We start from the raw sequence: 27,847 nt of genomic DNA on the forward strand, positions 1-27,847 counted from the left end.
GGTGGGGGCGAGGGGCGGCGAAGGAGAGGGTTGCGGCGGGAAAGGCAGCGTGGAGGCTGGCGGAGGTGTGGGGGAGGTGGAGGGCGGCGGCGGCGTGGGCGAGGTGGAGGGCGGCGGCGGGCGGCGTGAGTGACGGCGGCCGCAGTGTGGAGGAGAGGTGGGGGGGAGGGCGGCTCATCTTAGTTAATACTCGCGTCCACACATGCAGGTGCGTACGTGGGCTCGGTGCACATGAGCACTTAGAGGGGCGCTGAGGGAGGGTGTAGAGGATGTAGAGTGTAGAGCGCTGTAGAGCTGTAAAGATGTAGAGCGCTCTGGAGCGCTGTAGAGCTGTAGAGCTCTACATCCGGCGCGTGACGATGCGCCTCCGTTGTAGAGCGATGTAGAGGCGCTCTACAACGTGAAATCTCTACAACAAACTCTACATCATAAGCGGCGAACGAGGCACGGTCGCTCTCCGACATGAGGCGCGTTGCACTTGCCAGTGCTGCCCTGGCCTTCTGTCTGCCCGCCCAATGGGTGGCAGGTGCCTCTGCTGCTGTGGCATGCCTCACGGCTGCGACTGGCCGGCGCCTCGGCGCGTCAGCTCGGCTCGGCGTAGCGATAGTGGCCAGCGCAACTCGCCTGGACTCAACGCTCAGCCAGGAGCTCCCGCACGCGCTGGCGCGAGTCATGGCGCATGCAACGCGTCTAAATGCTCTCCTCGCCTCGCGCAAATGCGACCGTCCTCGCAGCCGACAGTCCACCGCCTGCTAAAGAAGCACAGCGACGAATGCGGCACCGGCGACACATGGCAGGCTGGTCATGACGCAGTTATAGGGTGTTGTGTGCCGTCGGAGTGACTCTCTGTGCGTCAGGGATAGTCAGGGCTGTCCATCAGAGCTCCAGTAAGCTCGGAGACACCCCATATTAGCGCGGCTCGACCTCTTTGAGTCACTGCCTTCCCGGCGGTTTGGCTGTAGAGCCTCTACAACAAACTCTACAGCAAAATCGCGCTCTACATCGCTCTACAACGGAGGCGCATCGTCACGCGGCGGATGTAGAGCTCTACAGCTCTACAGCGCTCCAGAGCGCTCTACATCTCTACAGCTCTACAGCGCTCTACACTCTACATCCTCTACACCCTCCCTCAGGAGGGGCGGCGAGGGGCGCGAGCCTTAGCGAAGATACGCGCCTACCGCGCAAAAAGAATTCGAGCCGACGCTCCGTTGTGATCCAGGCATGCAGGTGCTTGGCACCACCGCGCTTGGCACCACATTCCCGGTGCCGCTCAATGCGCTGCTGTCCACGTGCGTCGATGCGGCGAGGCTCGGCTGTCGTGAGATCAGGGCGGTGCAGGCGAACCGCGAATCGAACGGGCTGGACGTCATGTCAAAGCCGGGCGAAGAGTTCAGGTACACGGTGTTGACCGAGGCGGACCTCGCCGCGCAGCAGGCCATCGTATCGGCCCTTCGCGCGGCGTGGCCGGGCCTCCTCGTCGTTGGTGAAGAGGACGACGCTGCCGCCGCAGAAAAGGGCGTGCCCGGCGAGGCGCCGCCGGTGCTGCGTAAAGACTTGTGCGCGGACGCGGCGTGCGAGCGGGCCGTACCGATGGCCGACATCGCCGTCTTCGTCGACCCGCTCGACGGCACGCGAGAGTTTGTCGAGGGCCGGCTGGGCAACGTGCAGGCCGTTTGCCGCCCTCGCCGCCGCCGCCCTCCCGCCGCAGCCCTCACTGCCGCCCGCTGCCAACTCCCTCGCCGCCGCCGCCGTGCAGTCTCTCGTCGGAATCGCCGTCGACGGCAGGGCGGTCGCCGGTGCGGTCGACATCCAAGTCTCGGGGCTGGCGAGGCACGCGATATCTCACGAGAGTGGGCGAGGTTGTAGGCGCCGTCGGCCTGCCGTTCCCCGAGGAGGGCGGAGAGCCTCAGGTGCTGTACGCGCTCGTCGGCGCCGGCAGCGGGGCGCTGGGACGAGGTGTGAACAGCGTCTATTCACACCCACTGCTGTGTAGGCGCCGGCAGCGGGGCGTTGGGCGGCGGCCTCGCGGCGGCGGAAGAGGCGGCGGCGGCGGCGACAGCGGCGACAGCGACGGCGGCGGCGGCGGCGGCGGCGGCGGCGGCGGCGGCGGAGCGACCTGTCGTCACCACAGGCGACTCGAGCAACGCGCTACTGCAGGCGGCTCGAGCAGCCGCGCTCGCGCAGGGCGGTACGTGGGCGCGCGTGGACACGTCCATGACATGTCCGAGACATGTCCGAGACATGTCCCATAGGCGGTACGTGGGAGAGCGTGGGCGGCGCGGGCAACAAGCTGCGCTCGGTCGCCGAGGGCCGCGCCGACCTCGCAATCATGCACTTTGGAACGAGTTTGTGGGATACCGCCGCGCCGGAGGCGCTCGTGCCAGCCGCCCTCCCCACCGCCGCCCTCGTCTCCTCCCTCGCCGCCGCCGCTCTCATACCCGCCGCCGCTGCCGCCATCGTCGCCGCCACCCTCGCCGCCGTCCTCCCCGCCGCCGCCCTCGCCTCCGCCGCCGTCCGGCATGCCGCCGCTCTCGCCCTCGCCTGCGGGCAGCCACAATACACTTAGCCGTCTGATTCCTCTCTTCTTCCTCGGTACAAAACCCCCTGGTACCCCTGCCGGCCCACTATGATTGCAACACCGCCTGCTGCTCTCTCACTGCCAGGCGCTCGTGCGGGCGAGCGGCGGGCGCGTCAGCGACCTCTTCGGCGCACCGCTCGTCCACCGCACGGGCGGCCCGCTCAAGAACGCCCTCGGCTAGGACACGTCCATGACATGTCCGAGACATGCCCGAGACATGTCCCATAGGCGGCCCGCTCAAGAACGCCCTCGGAGTGGTTGCGTCGGCAAAGGGCTGCGGCGCGGCCCACGCGTCCCTGTGCAAGGCGACGATACCTCCCCACATCTCCCACCATCTCCCCATCTCCCCATATCTCCCCATATCTCCCCATGTACGCGTCCCTGTGCAAGGCGATGCGGTCGGACCACTCACCAGGACACGTCCATGACATGTCCGAGACATGTCCATAGGCGATGCGGTCTGACCCGCGCGCCCTCGCCCTCCTCGCCGAGTCCGCCGGCCCGCGAGAGGCGTGAAGACACAGAACATCGCAGGGGGGGGGAGGGGGGGGGGGGGCACGCACGCGCAGCACACGGGGCTAGCTGCGGCTTACCAGACAGCCACACGCTGCCCCGTGGCCTCACTTAGCCTCCAGCTGAAGCTCCACGAACGCCGACCGGACTACAACCGACACACCCGTTCGGGGGCAAAACTCAATCGCAGCGCAGTGCGCGCAGGCGTGGGGCGCTCAGGCGGCCGACGTCGCCCGGGGCCTCGACGGGCGTCCGCTCACTAGGACACGTCCACGAATGCCCGAGACATGTCCGAGACATGTCCATAGGCCTCGACGGGCGTCCGCTCTGCCGCCGCTGGTTGGGCGAGGCGGTGGGCGGGGGCGAGCTGCTGCGGTACGACGCACCGGAGGAGGGCGCGTTCCGCGGGATGATGTCGAACGGTTGCCGGCTGGATCTCGTTTGGGGCGAAGGCGGGGGCGAGGGGGAGGGCGCCGGGGACAGCAACGGCGCCGAGGGCGGCGACGGGCGAGTGCGGCCGCGCAGCGCCTTCTACAAGCGGGTGGTGATGGGCGAGCTCGATGCTGCGCGCGATAAGGCGCGCGAGCAGCCCGCAAAGCTGGCGCGTGACGCGCGCTCGTTTGGCGTCGAGGCGCATATCTCCCCATATCTCCCCACATCTACATCTCCCCGTACCTCCCCGTACCTCCCCATACCTCCCCACACCTCCCCACACCTCCCCATACCTCCCCACACCTCCCCACACCTCCCCACACCTCCCCACACCTCCCCATACCTCCCCATACCTCCCCATACCTCCCCATACCTCCCCATACCTCCCCATACCTCCCCATACCTCCCCATACCTCGGCGCGTGACGCGCGCTCGTATGACGTCGAGGCGGGGTTCCTTGGCTCTGCCGCGTGCGCGCAGCTCCTGGCAGCGGGCGTGCACGCGCCGCGCGCGTACCGCGTCGAGATGCGGCCCGATGAGGCATCGCCGATCGACTCTGCCTTCTCGATGCTGCTCTCGGACTTCTCGCCCGAGGCGGGATGGACGCAGGTGGGGCTGCTGGACGCGTGGCAGGACACGTCCGCCACATGTCCGGGACATGTCCGAGACAGGTGCATGTGCATGTCCATAGGTGGGGCTGCTGGACGCGGGGCAGGCGCGCCATTTCCTCGCCGCCCCATGTGCCCCCCGTATCTCGCCATATCTCCCCCGTATCTCGCCATATCTCCCCCGTATCTCGCCATATCTCCCCCGTATCTCGCCATATCTCCCCCGTGTCTCGCCATATCTCCCGCAGGCGCGCCGCTCCCTCGCCGCCCTCGCTCGGCTCCACGCCTTCTTCTGGGAGGGAGGCGCCTTCTCTACCAGCGGCGGCGAGGCGGCGGCGGAGCTGGAGGCCGCGGTCTGGCCCGCCGGCATGTACACGCAGCCGTCGATGCAGCCGGCGGCGCAGTTCGACCGGCTAAGACACGTCCATGACATGCCCGAGACATGTCCGAGACATGTCCCATAGGCGGCGCAGTTCGACCGCCTCGCCGCAAAGTACACGGAGCACTCGGAGCGGCTCGGGCCGCGCTTCCACGCGGCGGAGGAGCTCGCCGGCGTCGATTCCGAGCGGCTTCAGACGCTCGGGCAGAGGCTGCAGCGCGTGGCGCGCGACGCCGCGGCCGAGTCCCACCCGTTCGACGACGTTGCCGCCGGCGCTGGCGGCGCCGGCGGCAACGCGGCACGCCGCTTCCGCACTCTCATTCACGGGGACCCGAAGGCGGCAAACTTGCTGCTGCACGAGGGCGGCGCCGTCGGCTTCATCGACTTCCAGTGGACCGGCTGGGGTGCGCCATATCTCCCCATATCTCCCCCATATCTCCCATATCTCCCCATATTTCAGTGGACCGGCTGGGGTGCGCCGCGCCCCACACCGCACCACTCTTTAACCTCTCCTCCCCCACCCCCTGTCTCGCCCCCAAGCGTTAACGCACACACCAACACCCCCCCACACCGATACCTCCGCCCCCCTGCCCCCCCGACCCACACACACACACACACACACACACACACACACACACACACACACACACACACACACACACACACACACACACACACACACACACACACACACACACACACACACACACACACACACACACACACACACACACACACACACACACGCACGCACGCACGCACGCACGCACGCACGCGCGTGCGCACGCACGCACGCACACACACACACACACACACACACAGCCCTCTTCCCCCTCTTCCCCTGATTGGCACAGGATTGGCGGCGACGGACGTCGCGCACCACGTCTGCGCCGCATTCGCTCCAGACGCGCTCGCGCAGGTGGGGGGCGCTGCTTGCGCGGCTACCACCTGCCGAGATCACGCGAGGTCACGCGAGATTGGCCGAGGCGTAGGAGGGCGCGCTGCTCGACCACTACCACGCGTCGCTCCTCGCGGCGGCCGCAGAGTTTGGCGGCGCGCCCTCGCTGCCCTCGCGCGCGCAGTTCCAGGCGCAGTACGTGGCGGCCATCCTCGACATGGGCCGCATCGTGCTCGCCTACCAGTGGTCGCGCGCCGACTTTGAGACGCCGTCGCTCAACCGCAACGGCTACAACAAGGACGTTCGGTGCGCCGCCTGGCTGGCGGCGCGGTGCGACCGCGCGCTCGCCGAGTGGGAGCGCGGGCGGGCGCGCTGAGCCGGCAGGGGCGCAGCTGCAGCTCCAGTGCAGGCCCGCGTGGACTGTGGTCCCAGCACGCGCAGGTGGCAGGTCCCAGTTGCGCAGCACCAGCAGGTGCAGGGTGCAGCGTGCAGGGCGAGCAAGTAAAGAAGCAGAGTACTCGCACGATTTCGAAAAAGAAAGTCTAAGAGCTCCGCATTCATATTTCATTGATAGACCACATATGAGCATAGATTTAGTGGGGCACGGTTCACTCTCCCTGTGCACAAGAGACATACCGACTGATCTGTACTGGCCGACGTGTCTGTACTGCACGCCGGGGCCGGCCGGGCGAGCCAGGCTCGTCGTTTTGACACGATCCGACCCTGCGACCCTGGCGCTGCTACTCTAGCTATCAGACATGCACTGCTGACTGCTGCCACAATGTGCCATTTCGAGGCGCACTTCAGAGCTGTCGATGGCGCGATGCCGCACTGGTCCCACATTTTGGTCACACGAGACCACACCAAGTTTTCCGGTCCAAGAGAGAGGCACTGGTGGCGCTGTCCTGAGAAGGTGCATGCTCTCTCTTGACTGCCCACAATGTGCGCGAGGCTGTGTAGGCATAGTCGTCTACACTGAATGCTGAAGACTATCTACAGATAAGGCCGCGAGCTAATTACGCAGGTGGTCAATTGTGCAGCAGTCAGCAGCGCCGACAGGCTAAAAAGAAAATATAAATGCCGCAAAAAAATCTCTCTAGAGCCTCTGGGGGACCGAGCCTATGGGGGACCCCATCTCCCCCCTCCATGGGTGGTAGCGGCGTGGCGTGGAGCGGTTGCGCATCCCTCCGGGGGCCCACCTCTGCGCCGGGGAGGCGTTGTTGGAGGCTAGGACGCAAGCGTCCGTCGCCCTTTTCAAACTCGGGGCCCACTCCGCTACGCTCCGACCCGAATTTGGAGGGCCTAAAAAGTTTAAGGTGTTGCTGCGCAACAGGGGTCGGACACAGGGGTTGTACCGGTTCTGGCTTGTCAGGGCGCCGTGCGTGGCTGGTCAGAGCAGTCCTGCCTCCCAACGCTCGCCAGATTGCCGCAGCCAACCCGGTCTCGCTGAAAAGAAGAAAGTTTGGCCCAACGGAACTGGCGCGCACTGGCACTAACTCGAAACCATGTCAGCAGTCAGCCTTGGAATGTTGTAAGCGCCACATAAACTGAATTCGGCGCGGTGCCGTCCCTGTCTTGCCTCGCTCGCAAGAGCCTTGATCTCCGCCTTCACACACACCCGCCCCCGCTCTCGGGCTCGAGTTCTCGGGCCCTGGCTCGGGCATCTCAGACCCCAGAGCGCTTGGAGCACCACCCACAGCTCTGGCCACTCGCTGGGTCCACTGTGGCGTCGATCCTCCCAGGTACATACATACACGAGAGAGAGAGAGAGAGATCCCCTTTCTCCCATCAAGATAAGAGAATTCTTTTTTGGGACCATCGCTTTGCTGAGAGATGTGTGTATCGCGCGCCTTGCGGGGGGGGCGCGGAAAAGAGGAACCTCTTAGCGCCCTCGCCATGGTGCTGCAAGCAGCGCCGGGCGACGACGACTTACCGCCTCCCGGTCCCCCTCGGCACACCTCCGCTGCTCAATGTTTGACGACTCGAACCCGTGAAGCTTCCCCGCGCGCGGGTTACCCCGCACACGGGTCAGCCTGCCAGCCACAAATCCACGCAAGCGTGGTCCGCGCGCATGGCATACAGGCGTCCGCCAGACAGCGCAGAGGCTAGGCGACCGGGGAAGGACTAGCTCAAGGGCAACACAGCGTCACCAGCCGTTGGCGCGCAGAACGAGTCAGCGGCCCCCGGTTGGGACGAGTGCGATCAGGCGCCTAAATCTAGTTTTAGACGCCGTCCCGGGGCCCGGGGCATGTTGTTCCTGTTGCGAGCAAACTCTGATGTCGCATCGGAGCGAGGAGCGTCGCTGGCGTGATGATCAACGGCGCGCCGAGTACGGACGCGAAGAGCGGCGATGGCGGGGCGAGCCGCGACGGCGGTCGCGATCGCGCGATGAGCCGCGGCGGGATGAGCTGCGACGGCGCAACGAGCGTTGGCAAGGCGAGCCGCACCATGACGGGCGGCATGACGAGCGGCGCGGCTACAACGCCTCTTGGTGCAGTGGCCGCGAGCAGCGATGGCACGCTGAGCCACACGCCGCTGAGCGATGGCGCGACGAGCCATTGCGAGGCGAGCGATGGCCGCATCATGACGGGCGGCACGTTGAGCGGCGCGGCTGCAACGACCGACCAAGCATGGGCGAGCGCGAGCGCGACTTGTACGATCGGCGCGATGATCGGTCCCACGATCCCAGGCGCGACCATGACCGGCGCGACCGCCGCGGCGAGGGGCAGCCTCAGCACAGCGACCGCCGGTTGAGTCCGCCGATGCGTGGTGCGGGATCGCGCGACGAGAGGCACACCTCTGCTGCCGGAGGTCAGCTCGATGCTAAGCAGCTCAGCGGCCGTATCTCGCATGCCAGCGGCGCCGACGAGCTGCTCAGGCTCTTTGCTGCCCACAGCGCGATCTTGAACCACATCCACGCTGCGAACCTGTGGAACAAACTGGGCAAGCAGCGCATCGAGCGGCGGCACGAGGGGCGGCTTGAGCAGCTGGTGCAGCGCACGCTCGACCTGGTTTCTTCGTGCCGAGCACGCGAGCTGGCCAACGTGTCTCACGGCGTTGCAAGGTGCGGCCTGCAGGCGAGGGTGGTGCACCCGTTGTTCGTAGCGGTGGCGGAGGCGGCGGTGCGGAGCGGGCTGGCTGGCTTCAACCCTCAGGACATGGCCAACACGGTGTGGGCGTATGTGACGGCGGGCGTGGCTGCAGACGCGCTGTACGCGGCGGTGGCGGAGGCGGCGGTGCGCAGCGGGCTGGCTGGCTTCAAGCCTCAGGAACTGGCCAACACGGTGTGGGCGTATGCGACGGCGGGCGTGGCTGCAGACGCGCTGTACGCGGCGGTGGCGGAGGCGGCGGTGCGCGGCGGGCTGGCCGGTTTCAACCCTCAGAACCTGGCCAACACGGTGTGGGCGTATGCGACGGCGGGCGTGGCTGCAGACGGGCTGTACGAGGCGGTGGCGGAGGCGGCGGTGCGCGGCGGGCTGGCCGGCTTTACGCCTCAGGACATGGCCAACACGGTGTGGGCGTATGCGACGGCGGGCGTGGCTGCAGACGCGCTGTACGCAGCGGTGGCGGAGGCGGCGGTGCGCAGCGGGCTGGCTGGCTTCAACCCTCAGAACCTGGCCAACACGGTGTGGGCGTATGCGACGGCGGGCGTGGCTGCGGACGCGCTGTACGCGGCGGTGGCGGAGGCGGCGGTGCGGAGCGGGCTGGCTGGCTTCAAGCCTCAGGACCTGGCCAACACGGTGTGGGCGTATGCGACGGCGGGCGTGGCTGCGGACGCGCTCTACGAGGCGGTGGCGGAGGCGGCGGTGCGCAGCGGGCTGGCTGGCTTCAAGCCGCAGGACCTGGCCAACACAGTGTGGGCGTATGCGACGGCGGGCGTGGCTGCGGACGCGCTCTACGAGGCGGTGGCGGAGGCGGCGGTGCGCGGCGGGCTGGCCGGCTTTACGCCTCAGGACATGGCCAACACGGTGTGGGCGTATGCGACGGCGGGCGTGGCTGCAGACGCTCTGTTCGCGGCGGTGGCGGAGGCGGCGGTGCGCAGCGGGCTGGCTGGCTTCAAGCCGCAGGCGCTGGCCAACACGGTGTGGGCGTTTGCGACGGCAGACCAGTACCACGCGCTGCTGTTCGCCGAGTGCTCGCGCGTGGTCAGCGGCTCCCTTTGGGAGGGTCCGTCGGGTTATGGCATCGAGGAGCGCCGTCAGCTGCACCAGTGGCAGCTCTGGCTCTTTTTGGAACACGCCGCAGACGCGCAGCAGCACCTTCTCTCCGAGTCCGAGCGGCGGCTCTGCTGCGACGCCATGCACGATACACAAGTGAGGGTCTCGGCGCTGCAGCGCTCCGTCGCGGCTGCCCTCGCCGCCGTCCGTTTCGGCTTCGAGGAGGAGTACGTCGAGCCGCGCACCGGCTACTCGCTCGACCTGGCGCTGCCCTCTTCACGCATCGCGATCGAGGTGGACGGCCCGACTCACTTCCTGCTGCCCGACGGCCGGGGTGTGCGCAAACCCAACGGGCACACGCTAATCAAGCGGCGCCTCCTCGCGGCGGCCGGCTGGCGGGTGATCAGCGTTCCGTTCTTCGAGTGGGACGGCTTGCATTCGGCCGGTGAGCGGCAAGCCTACCTGGAGTGGGTGGTCGCCTCGCAATAGTAGTCTACTCTTGTACCACCGAGCGCGGCCCCCCCAGAGAAAAGCTGTGTGAGAGAGAGCCCGCGGCGACAACATATCTCATATGTGTAGAGCCGTACTGTAGTCCGTGTTTACAAGTTGCGGGACATCTTTCTTCTTACATCAGACTTGTGTGAGGAGAGTGAGGTACACCGCACGTACTCGTACTGTGGTGCCCCAAAACAGCCAACACGCAACAGGGTTCGAGGGTGTACACTCCTTATCTTCGTACTTCGAATAAAATTGCATGTCGCCGCCTGCATATCTCGCCGCCTGCATGTCGCCGCCTGCATAAAATTGCATGTCTCCGCCTTCGGCCTCCCCGCCGCCCGCCTCCGCGCCAGGCCTCCACGGCCCGCCGCCCATCCAAGCGCCTCCTGAGCGGCATGCGGCCGGCGGCGGTCCGCCTGGTGGGGCCAGCGGCGGCCCGTCTGGCGAGGCCGGCACCGCGGACCAGCTCGCTGCTCTGGAAGCGATGGAGGTATACCACATTCTCGATGGTCGACCCGGCGTCGAGACTTTTCGCTCCGCCCGACCAGGGCCGCTTTCCGCGGCTGCACTACGAGCTTTACGGCTCCGGCGTGCCGCCGACCGGTTGTGACGGCCGCCCGTGGCAGGCCCTGGACGCAGATGCCACCGGCGACTGCGTGGTTGCGTCGTGCGGTTGGCAGCTGCAGCGCGTCTTGGAGCCGGCCGTGCTTGAGGCGGCGGGGTTCGGGGCGGGCGGAGGCGTGCGGGCGGATTGCAGCTCTCTGCGGCAGGCAGTCCGCCAGCATTTGTCCGTACCCGAAGTCCTCGGGCGCCGCCTCAGTCAACCGTACGATGTGGGCGGCGCTGGCGTCGTCTTGACCGTCCGCGACGCGCTCCTGGCAGCGCACGCCGCTTGGCCTTCGGCGGCATCCGGCACGGCGACGGCGGCGGCGGCCGAGCGGTGGCGGACGCCGGGGGTGCGATGAGCGAAGGGTAGGTGGCCGCGCGCATCGCTGCGGCGGAGGACGCGGACCTAGCCGCCTTTCTCGAGGGCGTCGGTGGGCGGCAGTACGGGTGCGACGGCTTTCTCCTCGGGGTTGCCGACCTCTTCCACGTAGCCATCGTGGTTGACTCGTTTTCTGCGCCCGGGGCGAGGCGGACGGACGTCTTTTGGCCCACCGACGTGGCCACCGTCCGAGCCGGCCTGCACCTCTTCCTGGAGCGGGACGGGCACTGTGTCGGTATCGCCCGTGTGGGCGGCGCCCCGGAGGTCCTCGGCAGGGACCGCCAGCTTCGCCCAGCGAGGCCGGGGCCGCCCTCGGCATCGGCACAGCGCTCCGAGACGACGCGCCGGGGCCGGGCCCTTCGGGCAGCGCTGCGGCCTCGGCGACGGGCGCGGCTGGCGACGCGGCGACGCCTATCGACGTCGACGCCCCGTCGCCGTCCGGGCCATCCCGGCCGCAACCGCCGCCATCCGACGACGTTTGCCCTGTTTGCCCCGAGGACGACGACGTCGATGGCGGTGGTGGCGACGACCTCGACGAGGGCGTGCCCTCGGCCTTCCGCCCGCAGGGGGTGCCTGAGGTCCGCTGCCCCCATTTCTCCCTCACCGACCCTACCGTCGCTGTTGGGTGCTCCCGCTGTCTGCCGACTTGGGCGGGCCCTCGAGGTTTTGGCAACGCAGACGAGGCGCGCTCCTTCACCTGCCTCGCCGCCCACCTCAACAGCGAGTCCGCTTCGCATCAGCTTGGCGCCGACCTCTTCGAGACGGAGTGCCTGGACATGGGCGTAAACCAGTGCCCGCTCCCCGGATGCCGCAGATGGTGCGCGACCGTGGGAGCCAAGTGCGGCCTTTATCAGCACCTCTTCAAGTGCGACCAATCCTACCGAGGCGAAGCGGGCGACCCGCGTTGGCAGGATGGGCGCGAGGGCTTCATGCGGCTTCTGCAGCAGCGGGCTCGACCGGGCTCGGCGGCGCACTACTTTCGGACCGGCAAGCAGCCGCAGGCGGACAGGAGCGCCAAGCACGCCCGGTGGGTCGCGGACACGGCGAGGCACGGTCCAGGGAGGAGGAGGGCGCCGAGGGCGACCCCGAGGCTCGACGCCGAGCCAGGGCGGCCTCCAACGCTGCGCGCAAGGCCGCTTTCCGCGACCGCGGGTCCCAGCATGTCATCTCCAGCCCTGGGGTCCAGTACTCCTACGAGTGGCTTCGACCGTGGGCAGACAACTCGAGGCTGCTCGCCGCCATCGACACGGTCCGGCGCCGCCACCCGCCCGCCGGGGCGCGGCGCGAGTACTACGGCATGCTTTTCCATGGCATGAGGCTGCTCCGAGACAATATCTCTACCCACCCCGGACGCCGGCTTGTACATCGCTTTCCTCGCCTTGGCCAAGATGGTGACTGTCAATCACGTGCGAGAGGGGGGCCGCGCGCGGTCGAAGTCGGAGATCCTCGGGCGAGTCCGCGCCGTTATGACGGGGGGCTCGAGGAGCAGGTCCGCGCGATGGTCTTGGAGTACCCCCTAGGGGCTCCGTCTGCGCCCCCCCAGAGGCTCGGTCTCTCTCGATCACCACGAATTCGTTTACCGGCCCGTGAAGCCGTCTGTTAGACTGATCGTGACCCGAAAGTCTATTAGTGCTTTTTCGCGGGAAATGTTTCTCAGCGTCGTCCGTCCGTTCCTCCCTTTGACGTCCCCGCTCCGGCGAGCATGGAAGACGCGTCGCTTCGTGTACGCCGCCGCGCCGTATCCGCTGCTGCGGGCTCCAGCGAGGCAGAGCATCCGCCCGTCCGGCGTCACCGGACCGAGCCGCTCCCGCAGACTCGCCAGATCGTCAGGATAGTGTCGCACGAGGCACCGAGTACTCAGGTTTCGGCTGCTAGGTGTACACCGTACCATATGCGCCGGCATTGCTGAGCGCCCGCGACGGAATAGCAAACCTCCACTCTCAGCCATACCTCGCTCACCCAGGAAGATCTCCACTCCCTCTTCTTCCGGGCGACCTTCGCACGCAGGACGGCTTCCTCCCGCGCATGTCCCTCCGGCTCGACGAGACAGGAGGCGGTCCATCAGCCTCTCGGCGGTCCATCAGCCTCATCGTCCGGCGGCGGCCGCGGGCGGGATACGTCAAAACCACCACCATCTCCGTCGATCTGCGGCACCTTCTGCCGACGGTGCTGATCGGAGGGCTGTTGCTGCTACCCCCTGCCTCGGGCATGACGCTGCCATTGTCGGCCGAGGAGCTGAGCGCCCTTGCCCGTGCGGTGGACACGGCAAATGCGGCTGGCCTGCTCGACACGCCCAGCGCCGAAGGCACCTGCTTCAGCCACGACCTGCTCGCTTGGTCGGTGGAGGTGGTAGTGCTCTCCGCAATTTGCGCAGCCCTTATTGCTGGCGCGTCCCACTCTCGGTATGTGCAAAGGTGTTCCAGAGAACGCTCTCCTTCAGCTCGAGGGTGCGCGTCCAGCAGGGCGGGAGCGGCGGCGACGTGGCGGAACTCGGGGACGACGACGACTGGGACGACCGCGTCCTCACGGTTGGTGTCGAGGGGGCGTCCAAGGCTGCGACCGCAATCGCGCTCTCTGCCGCCCTCGTGCTGGCCACGCTCTTGCTCACGCTGGGGGCACGCCCTGCCGGCCGGGCAGCCCGCCCCGGAGATCGCGCGATACGTTGCAAGCGTGATGTGATATAGGAGTACCTCGTCAGCGGAGTCGTCCTCGCCGCGGGCAGCGGCGCGAGCTTTGTTGGGCTGCTGTGGGTGTGGAATGCGGTGCTCAAAGGTCAGGAGCTCGACTGGACTCGATGCACGATGCCCTCACTTCTCGCTGCCGGCTGCGCCCTGCTCTCCACCCTGCTGCTGCTGCTGCTGCTGCGAAAGGTTGTTACATTTTCCATCTTCGCCGTCGGCGCTGCGGCCGGCGTCGTCGGGGCTCTCTCCCTCCGCTCATTCCTCTACGCCGAGAACCCGGCACGCTGCGTTGTTCTGCGCCGCGCCCGCGGCAGCTCGGTGCAATCTTGGTCTCGTGTCATTCGCTCCAGGCGCTGGTCGACGACTCCGACTTCTCAACCTTCTTTGTCGGCCTCACCGCCGCCTCCGGGCTTGCCTGCGGCGTCATCGCCGTCTGCCTCGAGCGTCCGGTCCTGCTCCTCGCGTCGTGCTGCATTGGCGGGTGCGAGTGTCGCAAACACCGTCTCCATTTGGTGTATACTCGCTACTGCTAGCACGCAACGGACCACCAACCATCCGTCCCAGGTACGCCTTCGCCGTCGCTGTCTCCGGCCTTGTGTCCCTCCGCCATAACGAACCCCTCGCAGCGTGGGCCTTCCTGCTGGTGGCATTGCTCGCAGCCACAACGGGTCTGATCGTACAGGTCTGCGTAACCCGCGTGCGATGCGGCAAGAAGAGGGAACCCAAGGGTCACACGCGAATGATGAAGTCGAAAGCGTGATGGAAAGCAGGGCGTGGCCGCCTTTTTGGCCACCCACCCTCACCACCTCCAAAATGAGAAGTGACCCGAGCCGCCGGGTGCCCCGCAGCGGCCTCGCTGGACCAGAAGAACCGGTCCGCGAGTGCTCCGCAGCAACCTCGCTGAGCCAGAACGTCGGCTCGCGAGAGGTGGGGTGCTAGTATGAGCCCGACCCAGGTCGTAGTGGTTCTTGCTCCCAGGACCCAGCGCTTGTGCGCTTCGGCGGTTAGTGGTGCACTAACCTCCGAGAAACCCATCGGGTCGCTCCTCATCGCAGACCCTGTCAGCAGTCCTCCTCCGGGAATGTACGAGTACGTAAGAGCTACATACACTCCATCGCTTCGGTGAAGGGGGTGAACCGCGCCATCCTCGATCGCCGTGCAAAGCTCGCTTCCGAGCTCTCACGCCGCGCGTAGGGCCCTTAGGGGCCTAGAGAACACCACCCCCTCTCTCTTTCTCCCACTAAGCTGAAAACGACCCCCCCCAATGAACACACCAGTGAGGGAGGGCGAGACGATCGAGGGGTCCCGTACCATGCGGAATCGACCCTATCCAGTGCTCAAGTGCTCAAGAAAACGTACACTGAAAATCGCCTCTCTAAACATCGCGGAACACCTTCGAAGCATCAAGAGTCCCCCCCAGAACTATGTGTAAACCCCGAATTCTTGATGAAGTGTCGAGGCACGCGCACGCGAAACGCGACGTGCAGGGCACCCCCTACCTCGACCGAACTGGTGACAAAGCTCCCCCCGTCTGCGCATTGGCCCTGCTCGCTGCGAGCAGCCCCTGCAACGCCGCCCCCAGCCGCACCCGCCCTCGCGGGGGCCTCTGACCCCAGTGGTCTGCGCGCTCGGCCTGCGCAGGACAGAGTGCCCGAGAGGATCTAGCATGGCAAAGAACCATGACTTGCATGCGCGGCGGTGGAGGAGTCGCGAGAGCCTGCCCAAGCTGCCACTCTCCGCCTGCTTCGGGCGTGCCGCCGACGGCTCCCTCGAGTCCAGCAGCCGCGAAGTGCTGCAGCAGTTCCGGCTTGAGTGCCTCGCTGAGGCGCGATCCTCTGTGCAGTCCTTCTTGCAGCGGGAACGCGAGCTGATGGCGCGGCTTCCCGGCTCGCTCGGCGGCGCCAACGAGGAGGCCGCTGCCCTCTTCTCGGAGGTGGCCGCCTTCCGCGCTGCGGCCCTGCGCGAGCGGGCGCGGTTGCAGGTGGCATCTCTCCCTCACGCCGCCTTGCCCCACCCCCCCTCCCTGTCCGCGTTCGCTCCCCTCCCCCCTCCCCCTCACAACACTCTCTGCCCGTGCAGCGCGTTTGCTGGGCCTGTGACGGCATGCTGCGGGAGCGGCTGCAGCGCACGAGCAGCCCGGGCAGCGGCGTGGCAGCGGCCGACGTCAGCGGCGGCGCCAGGCCTGATGCGGACGCGGACCCCTCACCGCTCGTGGAGATGCTCGCGTCGGACCCTTCCTTTTGCGCTTTTGACCTGTCGCTGCAGCATTCGCTGCTCTTTGAGGAGTTGGCACGGTGGCAGGAGGCGGACGCGCGGACACGGCTGGCGCCAAAGTCGAGCAACCGCATGATCGCCGCCTCTCCGTCAGCCAGCGCTTCCCCCCTCTTGCCCCTCTCGCCGCAGCCGCCCGTGCGGCGCGCTTGGTCAAGGCGGCTAGACTACGGCGGCGGCGAGGGGGACGACATCTTTGAGTGGCGAGGCTAGCGGCGGGGATCGCGCCGCCCCCAGCGCTTTGCATGTAGCGTGCGCGGTCCGGCGGGGCGGGATGTTGACGCTGGCACGGGCCGGCGCACATAAGGTGGCGGAGATGAGCTTTGGCTTTTGCAGAGTCAGTGCTCCCCTGAGCATGAGCATGACTGATGCACCAGCATGAAACTGGTGAAGACGATGGTACAATGGGTCGTGTTGTGCAGTGCACATCTCTGTGCTCTCTGTGGACCCAAGCTGCGCACTGGAGAGAGCGTGATGGGTGTTCGCGATAAGACCAAGAGCCACATACACCCATACGCCGGGAGAACAGCACACCGCACCCGTCGACCTGCCCTTAACGGTAACAGAATGCGGCACGCGCCGCGCCGCTCGCGTGTCGCGAGCCACGCGGCCATCGTTCTCGCTACTTCACCCCACGGCTGCTCTTTCCCGCGCGCACGCCAACGCTCTCCACACAGCGCCGCGCGCTGCCCGCGCACCCGAGCGTCACACATGTTGGTCGGGGCGAGAGAGTGGGGGAGAGTCACGACTCGAGCTTTGATGCGCATCATTCGAGCTTTTCTCCGCGCTGTCGGCGCCCACCAGCGACTTTCGCTCAGCGGCGTCCGCATCCGGACACCACGAGGTGCAGCAATCGATCGGCAAGGCGTTCCCTACGGAGCAAGAGGGAGAGACGCTGCGGAAACGGAGAGGGGACAGCGACGGCGTCGTCGAGCGGCAAGGCGGAGCCCCTTCCCTATCCCATCTTCTCCCAGCCAGCGACCAACTGCAGCGGCTTCTTCATCTCAGGCGGACGCGGGCCACGAGGTGGCGGCGGAGGCAGCGGTGGGGGTGACAGCGGAGGGGGTGGCGGCGGAGGCAGCGGTGGGGGTGGCAGTGGAGGTGGTGGAGGTGGCGGAGGTGGCGGTGGTGGCGGAGGTGGCGGAGGTGGCGGAGGTGGACTGGCAGCAAGCAGACGGCCGTGGTTGGGCCACGCCTCGTAATCTCGGGTAATCTCGGGTAATCTCGGGTAATCTCGGGTGTGCCTCGCGGCCACACCTCGGCGGTTGCATCTCGGCTGCCCCCGCACGCGAGGACCACCCCCGTGCCGAGTGCGTGGGCCTCTCCACTCTCCTCTCTCACCGTAGAGCAGGATTGCCAGCCCGACGAGGCACACGCCAAAGACAAACGTGGGGGTGATCTGAAAGTCGAAGAGAAAATACCTGCGCGGAGGGGCCGCAGCGTGTGAGCAGACGCCGCCCACGGCGAGCGGCGGCGCGTGGCGGGCGGAGCGCACGAGGCGACGGAGGAGACGATGATCGCGACCGCCTGCGCGAACCCGCGCACCTAGTACCATACCTCCGCAGTATCGAACCCAGCCTGGGTTCGGTCCCGTGGGTGGTGCGGTCTCGCGCACGATGTTGTCGGCGTACTTGATCGTGATTGCGACGAGCAAGCCGCCCGCGACGTTCATCATGACGGTCGCCCACGTGTAGGCCCCGAAGCCGTGCAGCCACCCCTCGCTCGCGCGCGCCGCGTCCTCCTCCTGCAGCACCGTCGCCGTCGCGACGAGCCCGCAGTAGATAGCGAGCTGGATGTTGCGCAGCCTGTTCACAGCTACGGGTGTGAAGAGACGCTGTTCATAGTAGATAGCGAGCTGGATGTTGCGCAGCCAGAGCGACGGCTTCCGCGACCCCTTGAGCATCCGCTCAAAGTAGACGGAGGCGAAGGAGGTGCACAGCGCCGCCGTCAGCATCGCCACGATACCGAGCGCGACATCCGAGCCCATCGCATGTGCGCTCGGAGGCACTGCCGCGGGAGCGCCGGCGCCGGCCGCCAACTGGCGATCCAGAAGCGGCGGAGGAGGCACTGCGGGCGGGTGGCCCGGGTGGCCCTTGCTGCCGTGCCCCTTGAAGAGCATCTTCGGTCCGGCGCCATAAGGGCTGGAGAGCAGCCTGCCGCCCGCCATACCGCTGCCCCTCGCAGGCTCGGCCGCGTACTTCTCCAGCAGCTTGGAGAGGATCCCCTGCACTGAGATGACGCCGAGCACGAGGCTCGAGAGGCCGGCCCACTGGGACAGGCCGAGCTGCTTGCCGAGCAGGGCGATGGAGAAGAGGGCGGTGAAGAGTATCTTGGTCTGGTACGTCACGTGCGCCACCGCCGCGTCCAGGTGCGACAGCCCGATGAACAGGCAGTTGTTTTGCACCGTGTAGAGCACCGCAGGGATGCCGAGCTGCACCCACTCCATGGCATTCTCGCGCAGGTCGGCGCGGATGGCGCGAATCGCCTCGAGCGGCCCACCCGTCTCGTGCATGTACAGTCCCATGCTCAGCAGCAGCTTGACTCCCTCCTGCACCAGCACCGCCACGCGGGTCGAGTACGGCGTGCCCGGCACGTTGCGCGACAGCTTCATCAGCAGGACAACGCCCGCATTCTGGAATATGAAGATGGCGAGCGCGCCCCACTTGAGGGCAGCCGCGCTCGGCATGGCCCCCCAGCGGCAAAGTTCGGGACGCGGTACACAGCTCGCGCCGGGCCTTGTGTGGGATGCTCAGTCCTCGTATACTGTGCAGCGTGGTAGTTCTTTTACTTTTTTCCAGCCTGGACCAGACAATACCTTACCTAACCACTGTTCTTCAGTACATACATACATACCACGTAGCCTCGCGATCATCCAGCGTACCGCGCCCCCCCACCAAGACACGACAGCACGTCCGAATCAGCTGCATCCGAATACCGGTACGGCGGCGGGGGGTACGATGGCATGTAAAAGCGGGATTCACCCGGCTCCCGGGTCCGCCCCGCCTCGCGGACCTCGCACACCTCTACCCCTAGCTCTACCCCAGCGAGTGCCGCCGCGGCAGCGCCCGCCGCGGCTCCTGCGGCTCGGGCACGCGCCGCACCACACCAAGGTCGAGCGGCTTGGGCGGGGGGGCGTCTCGGTGCGATGCGACGCCGTGCATGACGCTCGAGGGGGAGGGCATCCCGTGCTGCGCCTTTGGGAAGGTGAAGGCGTCCTCGTACCTGTGGACGTGTCAGGGGACGCGTCAGGGACGCGTCGGTGGTGGGTGGTGGGTGGGTGTGTGGGGGGGGGGGCTGGCAAATCTTTGCGAGCAGAGTGGAGGCGGAGCTGTCGACGGGGAGTGTGTGGCACGGGCGGGTGGGGCAGACAGCGCGGTGAGCCAGGAAGGGTGTGTCTCGGAGACAGCGCGGTGAGGGAAGAGGGCAGCCAGGAAGGAAGTGTCTCGGAAGCGTCCTCGTACTCGAGCTCGTCTCCGAGCGCGAACAGCAAAGTCGGAGGCGTCGACGGCACCTGAGGTAAGGGAGAAGCGGGGCCCGCTGATCTCCCGGTGATCTCGGGCAATCTCGGCTATCTCGGGCGTAGAAGCGGGACCCGCTGGCTCCAAGAACCCCCACGCCGCAGCAAAAACCCACACACCGCTGCCACGGCCAGAGCCAGCAGAGTCGCAGGCCAGAGCCAGGGGGGGGAGGGGAGGGGGGGGGGGGTTCAGCGAGGCTAAGCAAGCGCCATTCGGCGAGGAGAGAGGAGAACCAAGGAGCGGCTGTCAGGCTGGATCTCGGCGATCTCGCGCCGGCTCTGCCGTCGGCTTGAGCAGCGGCGAGCCGTCCAGCTCTCGGCCCTCCTCCGCTGTGACGATACGCTGCAGCACGTCGAAGATGATGCCGTTGCAGCTCGACGTCTCGGCGCTCACGCACTGCACCTGTGATCTCGGCGAATCTCGGATGACCTCGGGTATTGGGGTAGGACTCTCGAGTACACGGGCGCACTCTCTTCTTTCTCTTCTCTCCCATCTCTCTCTTCTTTTTCTGTTCTCTAATCTCTCTCTCTCGCCTCTCTCCTCTCTCTCTTCTCCCTCTCTCCTCTCTCTCTCTCTCCTCTCCCTCTTTTCTCATCCCTCTCCTCCATTCTCTCTCTCTTCTGCACCCGCTCGCCCAGCACGGGCGCGCCTGGAAGGGGGGAAAGGGAGGAGGAGCGGGTCGGCGAGGGCGCGCGAAAAAGGGGGGGGCGTGCCTCGCTGTCTGTCTCCTCTCGACTGTCTTGTGCGTGATCTTGGGGAGACGGGCCGCGGGCTGTTGTTGGGCGGCGCGAGAGGGCGGGCGATGCGACCCTGCAGGGTGGGGAGATCTGGGGAGATCTGGGGAGATCTGGGGAGACGCTGCCAGGCGCGTACACCACTGCCACAGCGCCGAGGGTGGGGGGGGCGCGCTGTCACAGGGCGAGGGACATCACACAGCGCGACGGGGCCTGACACACGGCGTGTAGGGGGAGGGGGGGGAGGGGGGGGGGGGCTGCGAGAGTTGCTCGCCGAGGAGCTTGAGCCCTCGCAGCCGGCACACGACGACGGCGACGCCCTCACTGGCGGCGAGGGGGGGAGGGGGGTTGAGGGGGGCGGCCAAGGCGGCGGCGGCATGGGTGGGGGTGGCGAGGGAGGCGGCGACGGTGGAGGTGCGGCGGCGAGGGCCTCTGCAGTGACTTGAGCGCGGACTGCCCGCCGATGATGGCGGTGCGCTGCCGTTCGAAGAGGTCGAAGGCCCACGAGGGCTGCAGCCGCCCGCCGCACCCGATTGCGTCGGGGTGCACAGTCACGCACAGCTCGCGCTGGCGGGACGTGGCCAGCGGCTCGCAGCGCGCAAACTGTGGCGTGGGCGTGCGGTTCTCGCGCAGGCACGCCATCAGCGGCCGGTAGAGCGGGTGGCCGGGCCGCGGGACGTCGAGGCCGGCGAGCGCCGCGCCGGGAGGCTTGGAGTAGCTCATGACGCTCGTGTTGCACACGTCGGGCTTGCTGCAGTCCTCCGACGAATCGGCAACCCACGCGTGCAGCAGCCGCACGACGCCAGACTCCTCCTCGCACGCCGCCGGTGGGCAGAGGAACGTGACGACGTTGATACTCTCGCCCCACCTGGCGGGCCTGCCAAAGATCATGCTCTCGACGCTGCTCAGCACCAGCGGACTCCCTGCGGCCTCGCTCGCGGCCCGCTCGTTGTACTTGACGTACTGCGCGTAGTAGAGGAAGGCGTAGGCATCGACGTCAGACATGCCGGCGGTGAGCTCGAAGGTCGACCTCGCCGGAGTGCTGGCTGCGTCCACCGCGCCCAGGCGGCGCGGGGGCGCGGGCGAGACGGCGGCGGGACCGAGCAGCATATCTTAGCGAAGTTGGCTCGTTAATGAAGTTCTGCGATGACACCACGCTCCCACCTCTGCTTCACCTTCCTTATCACCCTGATGAGGCGTATCTAGCACCAACGGCTTGAGGCCGGGTAGCGCAGCGTGGCTTGGCCACGGGTTGTCGTGCTCGTCGTGCTGAACGTCTCGCGCAGGTCGGGCACGCGGAAGTCGGCCTTCTCGTCGCCGACGCCGAGGTAGGATTCCTAGCCGCGGTTGGCCTCGGCCGAGCCGAAGGCGCACGCGCGCTCGGCCTCGGGTGGCAGCTCGAAGAACTTGGCACTCTCACCCCACGCACTCTCGGTGAGATTGGGTGGCAGGCCGTGATTGACGAGCGTCACAAAGCCAATGAGCAATGTCCTTTGGCCTTTATACGTTATTCTTCCGATTCTATATTCTTTTTCGAAGCGATTTTTAGCGATTTTCAGCGGGAATATAAAGAATATTTGAGAATATAGGCCCGATTTGGAGCTGTATTCTTGGCATATTCGAGAATATAGACCCTGTTTGGGATCTCCATGTGGGCGGTGTTGTGCAGATGATACCACACGGGGGGTGACGGGTGAGAGGCGCGCCCTGCAGCCTGCTGCCGCCGCACAGCCTCGCCGCTCCTAGTTGAGCGCCACTTTGCGCAGGCGCGGGCCGAGGTCGTCGGCGCCCTGCACCGCGCCCTTGAGCAACAAAAAAAATTTCGGAGGACAAGGCGGACGCACACGCACGATTCACACGACAGACAAGGCGCAGAGGACGGCTTCCTGTAGAAGCCGTCGTCCTCGCCACAAAAGCCGCCGACCGAACACTTCAAAAAAGAAAATCGATTGGCGCGCACTCGCACTCACACAGGTGCAGCGACTCAGGAGGCTCCTCGGTGTGACTCCCACGCCGAGGCGCAGGCGGCCTCCCCGTCCCGCTTGCCAAATCAAGCACTAACTCATGCCCCCGCGCCCCCGCCCGGGGTTGCTACAGGGCCGCAAGGCCAAAGTGCTCCCGCCCATTCACCATCGGCGCCAGTGCCTCCCATACGTTCAAAGCCGGATCGTACCGCTCCACTGACTTGGCAGCCCCATCGCCGTCGCCTCCTGCCGCATACAGCTTGCCATCGAGGACCGCGACGCAGTGGTTTCTCCGCGCCGTCGCCATCGGTGCAATCTTTTCCCACACGTTTGCAGCCGGGTCGTACCTTTCCGCCGAGCGGAGAGGGAGGTGATTCCAAGATTCACCGCCGACCGCGTAGAGCTTGCCGTCAAGGGCGGCCATGCCAGGACAGGCCCGCGCCGTCCTCATCGGTGCGACTCGCTCACAGCGCGGACGGCGAGGGAGGGGCTCAAGCTCCTCGTCGGAATCGATATTCGGGGGCCTCCAAGGTGGCTCTGGATCCAAGCGTGCAGCGGGATCGTACTGCTCCACGGCGTTAAGGTACGTGTCGTCTCCTCGCATATAGCCACCCACAAAGTAGACTTTGCCGTCGAGCCCACCCACGCCAACATTGGACCGTTCCATGAGCCAAGGCATCAGGGGAAATTCCCATTCATCCGTTGCCGGGTCATAGCGCTCAACCGATCTCCCGCCCACCACATACAACTTGCCGCGAAGCGCAACAGCTGCGATACGCCGTGTCGTAACTTGTCTCATCGGCGCCATGGTCTGCCACACATCCGCATACGGGTCGTAGCTTTCGACCAAATTGATGTCTCTGCCGTTCGAACCCCCTAGCACATACAGCTTGCCGTCGAGCACCGCCACAGCATGCTCGCATCTCGCCCCGCCCTCGCCGAACCAACCGCGTGCTCTCACTGACGTCACCAGTGTCCACGAGTTCGTAGCAGGATCGTATGTTTCCACTGAGCTCAGCAGCTGAGTCCCTGGAGTGCACCCAGCCACCGCATACAGCCTAGTCTCGCCGCTGCGTCGCTGCGGTAGCGTGGCGCTCAGGGTGGCCTCGAGAAGTAGGTTCCTGCACGCCAGAGTGTCAAACAGCGGATCTGCCAACACCACCTCCCTCAAAAACGCCCGCGGGAGGCGCGCAAACCGCACCCGCCTCAGTAGCTCCGCCGATTCCGCCTCGCCGAGCGGCGGATCGCGCGCCCGAACCCACGCCACGCCGGCGCGGTATACGTCCTCCTCGCGAGCGCGCAGCCGGTCGTCCTCCAGCAGCGAGCGGACGATCCGCGCCGGCGCCGCCGCCCACGACTCGCCGCCCAAAACCACGATCTCATGAAACTCGTCTCGCGCCGCCTTGGCCGCAGCCTCTGCGAGCCATGGCAGCCGCCCGATGCGGTCGGCGACCTGCCAAACAGCGATGGCATTGGAAGCGGAGAGGCGCTTACCGCACGCCGCCGCTGCTGCCTCCAGAAGCCCGTCCATCTGCAGAAAATCCGCGCCCTCGAGCACCTCGACGAGCGCCGTTTCGTCCACAACCTCTGCCTCACCGGCGTAGACATACTCGAGGCATGCTCGGAGGCAGGCAGACGAGAAAGGTATGCCGTGCGGCTCTGCGCCGTTGCCGTCCGCCCACGTTCCCGACCAGGTCTTGAAGTACTTGCTGGCGCCCACCAGAATGATCGCATGCGCAGGGATGGCTGGGCCGTCCGATGGCTTCAGCTTCACGTCGCAGCGCTCTCCGGCGCGGAACTTTTGGACAACGTCGGGCTGCTGCTGGTGACCTCCGCTGAGGAGGATGGGAGCCGCGGGCGGCGAGGCGGCGGCGGCGGCGCGGGAGCGTTTGAGCGAGAGCATTACCCACAACGGAGCTTGGGGACGTCCGGGTCCGGCCCGCAAAAGTCCAAGTTCATCCAAGTTGACGTCCTCCATGGGGGTGATCTGTGATCTGTGATCTGTAAGGGTCCGCCCGCAGGCGCATTTTGTATACCGAGGCGGTGCCCGGTGCCGAACCTGTCGGACCTTAAGACAGCGTTGTAGATCCCTGGGCGAGGGTGATGGAGGTGGGGAACCGGTCAAAGTCGACGCCGGTCCCGCCACATCGGTCTCATCGCCGCCGACGCCGTCCGGAGGCGGAGGTCGTCGGGCGGGGCTTCTCGCCCGTCGCGAAGCTGCTATATACAACCGACTATATACATCGTGCGCAGACGACGACACTCCTGCTACACTCGTTCTCTAGTCAACACAAAACAGCATGGAGGTACGGACAATCAACATCGCGACCAACCAAACCGACCAATCGATGCCGCACTTGCCAGCACCGATTGCCACGACGGTTCGCCAAACGAATCGGTGAGGTGGTGACGCAACATGCATACTGGACACATATCTCATGCTGGGGCGCGTCGGACGCAGCCACGTGATCGCGTGGTCGCGAACTTGCGCGTGGCCGCGCTTACCCCCCGGGCGGGGGTGCCCTCTTAGGCAGCCTCGGCGGCCTCGGCGGCACCGGCTGCCCCTGGCTTTCCTGTTGCGTAGCCCCCATCCACCTTCTTGAAGCAGGCGGCGCCCGTCAGGAATAGAAAGAGGAGCGCGCTCAGGGCGAGGAGGGCAAAGACGCCGAAGACGATGCCGACGATGCAGCCGACGCCGCAGCTGCCGCCGCCGCCTCCGTCTCCGGGACTCCCAGGGGGGCTTGGCGGGGGGGCTTGCACGAGACCCTCGACCGTGAGATCGGTGGTGTCGATGCCATCCGCCTGGAACTGAGCAATGAGAGCCGCCTGAAGGCTTGCCGCATTCTCGAGGATGCCGTTCGCACCCGAGAGCGCGTTCTCCGCCGCGGTGGCGGTGGCATCGTCCTTGAGCAGGATCTCGGCACGGACGAGCACAGAGCCAGGCGAGAGCGTGAGGGAGACCGCCGACGTTGGCACACCGGCCCCCTCGGCGATCACCTTCTTGATCGCCGTCTGCTCCGCCGCGCCAATGTCTTCGACCGTGCCGCCGAGCAAGAAATGGGTGACCACCGTGGACGGCGCCGCGCAAGCGAAGCCAGTGGCCGTCAGACCGGACGATGGCAGGCGGCACGCGCCAGACTTGGCGCCGGCTGCAAGCGTGATTGTGCCTGTCACGCCGTCCGCCACGTGGATGACCCCGCCGTCATTGTTTGCGAAGGCCAGGTTGATGATCCCCGCCTCGATGCTGACGACCCCGGTGTTTGTGATGGCGGTGCCCGTGGCAGAGCCAGTCGTCATCGTGACGCCGCCAGCGTTGTTCACTGCGCCCAGCGTGACGGTGCCGCCGTCTGCAAACGACACGGCGCCGGTGGCCGCGTTCGTCACTTCGTACATCTCAAAGGTGCCGCCCGAGACGGTGACCGCGCCGCTGTTTGAGATGTTGACGAGGACGGCGGTCGAGCCTGTCGCGAGCACGGAGCCCGAGTTGACCGTATCGGCGATGAAGACGTTCGGTGCGCCCGAGGCGACCACATTGCCGGTGTTGATCAGGCCGCTCACCTCCAGCTTGGCCGTGGTGCTCGTCACCTCGAGCTCGCCCGCGTTGGAGCCGCCAATCACCATCACGGAGCCCATGCTCAGGACGCTCCTCTTCGCCGTCGCCAGGATCGTCGGCTTGTAGATGCGGAGGTCGGCTTTCGAATCGGCGAAGGTGGACCCGTCCCCCTCGTCGACGTCGAACAGGTCACGTACTTGCGAGTCCTCGGTGGCGGTCTCGTAGCACTGGAACGAGCTGTTCGTGCCCACCGTCGCCTCGAGGTAGATGGCACATTTCATGTCGGAGGAGAGGAAGAAACCCCCGCCGGCCAGAACGGGACGTTGTGCGAACTCCATGCTGCTGTACGGATGCTGGATATCGTCGTCGTCGAAATCGCCGTCGCGCGCGGCGATGATCTCCGCCCCGGGGGTGTTGGCCGCGAAGTCGGCGTCGAGCTGCGAGCAGTCCGAATTGCCACCCCCGAGGACGTAGTACACAGCCGTCATGCACACCTCTTGCGACAAGCTCGCGGGCAGCGGCGCAAGCGCAGTCGTCACAAAGTCGTCATCGTTGTCGTCATCGACCCCGTTGGCGTAATTGATCCCGCAGTATTCGGCTGCAGCATTCTTGCAGCCATCGCACCCCGCGGGGACCAAGTGTGTCGTGCTTTCGAAGAACCAAGCCTCACAGCCACCGGCGGCAGCGAAGTCTGAGACGCAAGTGACGCAGTCCGGGGCAGTCTTGCAGGCGACCGCCAAAGACCTCGGAACCTCTGACTCGAGGGTGAGTTCGTCAAGGCGGCGGCGGCCGAGAATGGCGCCCAGGTCCTGCAGGTCTTCGAAAAAGTCGCCCACGGGGATGCACGTTGGAACCTCCGCCGTCGGGTCTGTGGTTCCGCCGTCGGAGCAGTCCGAAGTGGTGTATGAGGTTACGACCACGGTGTCGCCGTCACAGGTATACATCACCCCACTAGCGCCGTCTGCGACGCACTCTCCGGAGAGTGCGGTCGCCTGCAAGACGTCCATCTCCACAGTCGTGCAACCGGTTGAGCAGTCATCGGAAGTGCAGGTACTGACTTCGACGCCACCCTCGACGCTTGTCCACCCTTGAGGGCCGTCAAAACCTGTCGACCCTGGAGGGCCGTCGTCGTCCAAGTCCTCAAGGCGGCGGCCGCCGCGTTCGTGTCGCGAAAGGCAGACGTTGCTACAGACCTCGTTCTCGTCGCACGCTTTGTAGAGCTGAGCAGAGCTGGAAGCCGGCAGGCACGCACGAGCTTTGAACGCGCAAACCGCAGTCTCCACGTAGTCCTTTGCCGTGCAAACGAACGGGTACCTGACGTCGGTCGTGTTGCTGCAAACGGAGCAGCAGCCTGGGTCGTCCTTGTTCTCGAACTCCCCGAAACGCCTGCAGGAGTCGTCCTCGTCGTCGAACTCCTCGCCGGTGATGGGCAAGTACTCGTACGCTATGAGTTCGTCGTCGCCGGTGATGGGACTGTACTCGTAGATACTCGTGCAGCACGCTATGAGTTTCCGCTCGTTGCCATCGTCGGTGCAGTTGAAGGTGTCGTCGGTGCAGCCGTACTCGGCGCGTGCGGCGACAAAGGCGTCCCAGTTCGATGCGCACGTCTGCCTTTCCCAGTCCTCATCGATGCCCAAGTCTTCTGAGAGCGATGCCGTCGAGATGTTGCTGAGGAACGTGTTCCAGTTCTTAAGGGTGGCCTGATCAGGCGTCCTGAGCTGTGAGTGGCGCGCGCGCAAGGGTAGGGGAGGGCGAGTGCAGGCTCGGTTGGGGACCTGCTTCGCGGTGAACTCGGTGGGGACGGTGGATGCCGCGACAGATGCCACGAGGCAAACGACGAGCTTCATCTCGGACTTGATTGGAGAGAAGACCGAGGATTGGAGAGAAGACCTGGTGCGACGAGTGACGTCTTGCGTTCAGTCTCAGTGGCGGTGGTCGGTGGTGCGTGGACGTGGTGGCGAGATCATCAGTGGGGATTCGGCTGGCCGACGGTGGGCGCGGAGAGCGGTAGAGGTTGGGCACACCGTGGCTCAGAGAGGCTTGCAAAGTGCTCAAGCAGCAACGACTTGGCGCGAGGA

General features: G+C 66.3%; 5 protein-coding genes across 5 annotated transcripts; 2 read left to right on the top strand and 3 right to left on the bottom strand.

The window, feature by feature from the left end:
- Positions 1 to 1,221: 1,221 nt before the first annotated feature.
- Positions 1,222 to 5,784, top strand: EMIHUDRAFT_448934 (hypothetical protein; the record flags this gene model as incomplete). Its single annotated transcript, XM_005790350.1, has 15 exons — positions 1,222 to 1,662; positions 1,893 to 1,956; positions 2,132 to 2,192; positions 2,269 to 2,377; positions 2,664 to 2,730; positions 2,807 to 2,883; positions 3,029 to 3,088; positions 3,296 to 3,341; positions 3,400 to 3,505; positions 3,617 to 3,716; positions 3,971 to 4,132; positions 4,380 to 4,526; positions 4,596 to 4,914; positions 5,365 to 5,429; positions 5,503 to 5,784. The coding sequence occupies 15 exons, from the start codon at positions 1,222 to 1,224 to the stop codon at positions 5,782 to 5,784; spliced, it is 2,106 nt and encodes a 701-aa protein (XP_005790407.1).
- Positions 5,785 to 9,701: 3,917 nt separating this feature from the next.
- On the top strand, positions 9,702 to 10,208 carry EMIHUDRAFT_351578 (hypothetical protein). Its single transcript, XM_005790351.1, has one exon. It carries the CDS (start codon positions 9,707 to 9,709, stop codon positions 10,052 to 10,054), a length of 348 nt encoding a protein of 115 aa, XP_005790408.1. The 5' UTR covers positions 9,702 to 9,706; the 3' UTR covers positions 10,055 to 10,208.
- A 6,263-nt stretch (positions 10,209 to 16,471) lies between these two features.
- On the bottom strand, positions 16,472 to 18,614 carry EMIHUDRAFT_433500 (hypothetical protein; the record flags this gene model as incomplete). Its single annotated transcript, XM_005790352.1, has 5 exons — positions 16,472 to 16,872; positions 17,342 to 17,421; positions 17,496 to 17,545; positions 17,616 to 17,789; positions 17,856 to 18,614. The coding sequence occupies 5 exons, from the start codon at positions 18,609 to 18,611 to the stop codon at positions 16,706 to 16,708; spliced, it is 1,227 nt and encodes a 408-aa protein (XP_005790409.1). The 3' UTR covers positions 16,472 to 16,705.
- Positions 18,615 to 18,818: 204 nt separating this feature from the next.
- Positions 18,819 to 21,257, bottom strand: EMIHUDRAFT_448936 (hypothetical protein; the record flags this gene model as incomplete). Its single annotated transcript, XM_005790353.1, has 2 exons — positions 18,819 to 19,222; positions 20,695 to 21,257. 2 exons carry the CDS (start codon positions 21,255 to 21,257, stop codon positions 19,036 to 19,038), a joined length of 750 nt encoding a protein of 249 aa, XP_005790410.1. The 3' UTR covers positions 18,819 to 19,035.
- A 3,176-nt stretch (positions 21,258 to 24,433) lies between these two features.
- EMIHUDRAFT_433502 (hypothetical protein) lies at positions 24,434 to 25,629 on the bottom strand. Its single transcript, XM_005790354.1, has one exon. It carries the CDS (start codon positions 25,607 to 25,609, stop codon positions 24,743 to 24,745), a length of 867 nt encoding a protein of 288 aa, XP_005790411.1. The 5' UTR covers positions 25,610 to 25,629; the 3' UTR covers positions 24,434 to 24,742.
- Positions 25,630 to 27,847: the final 2,218 nt, after the last annotated feature.

The sequence above is a fragment of the Emiliania huxleyi genome, assembly GCF_000372725.1.
Source record: "Emiliania huxleyi CCMP1516 chromosome Unknown EMIHUscaffold_12, whole genome shotgun sequence".
Lineage (NCBI taxonomy): Eukaryota > Haptophyta > Isochrysidales > Noelaerhabdaceae > Emiliania > Emiliania huxleyi.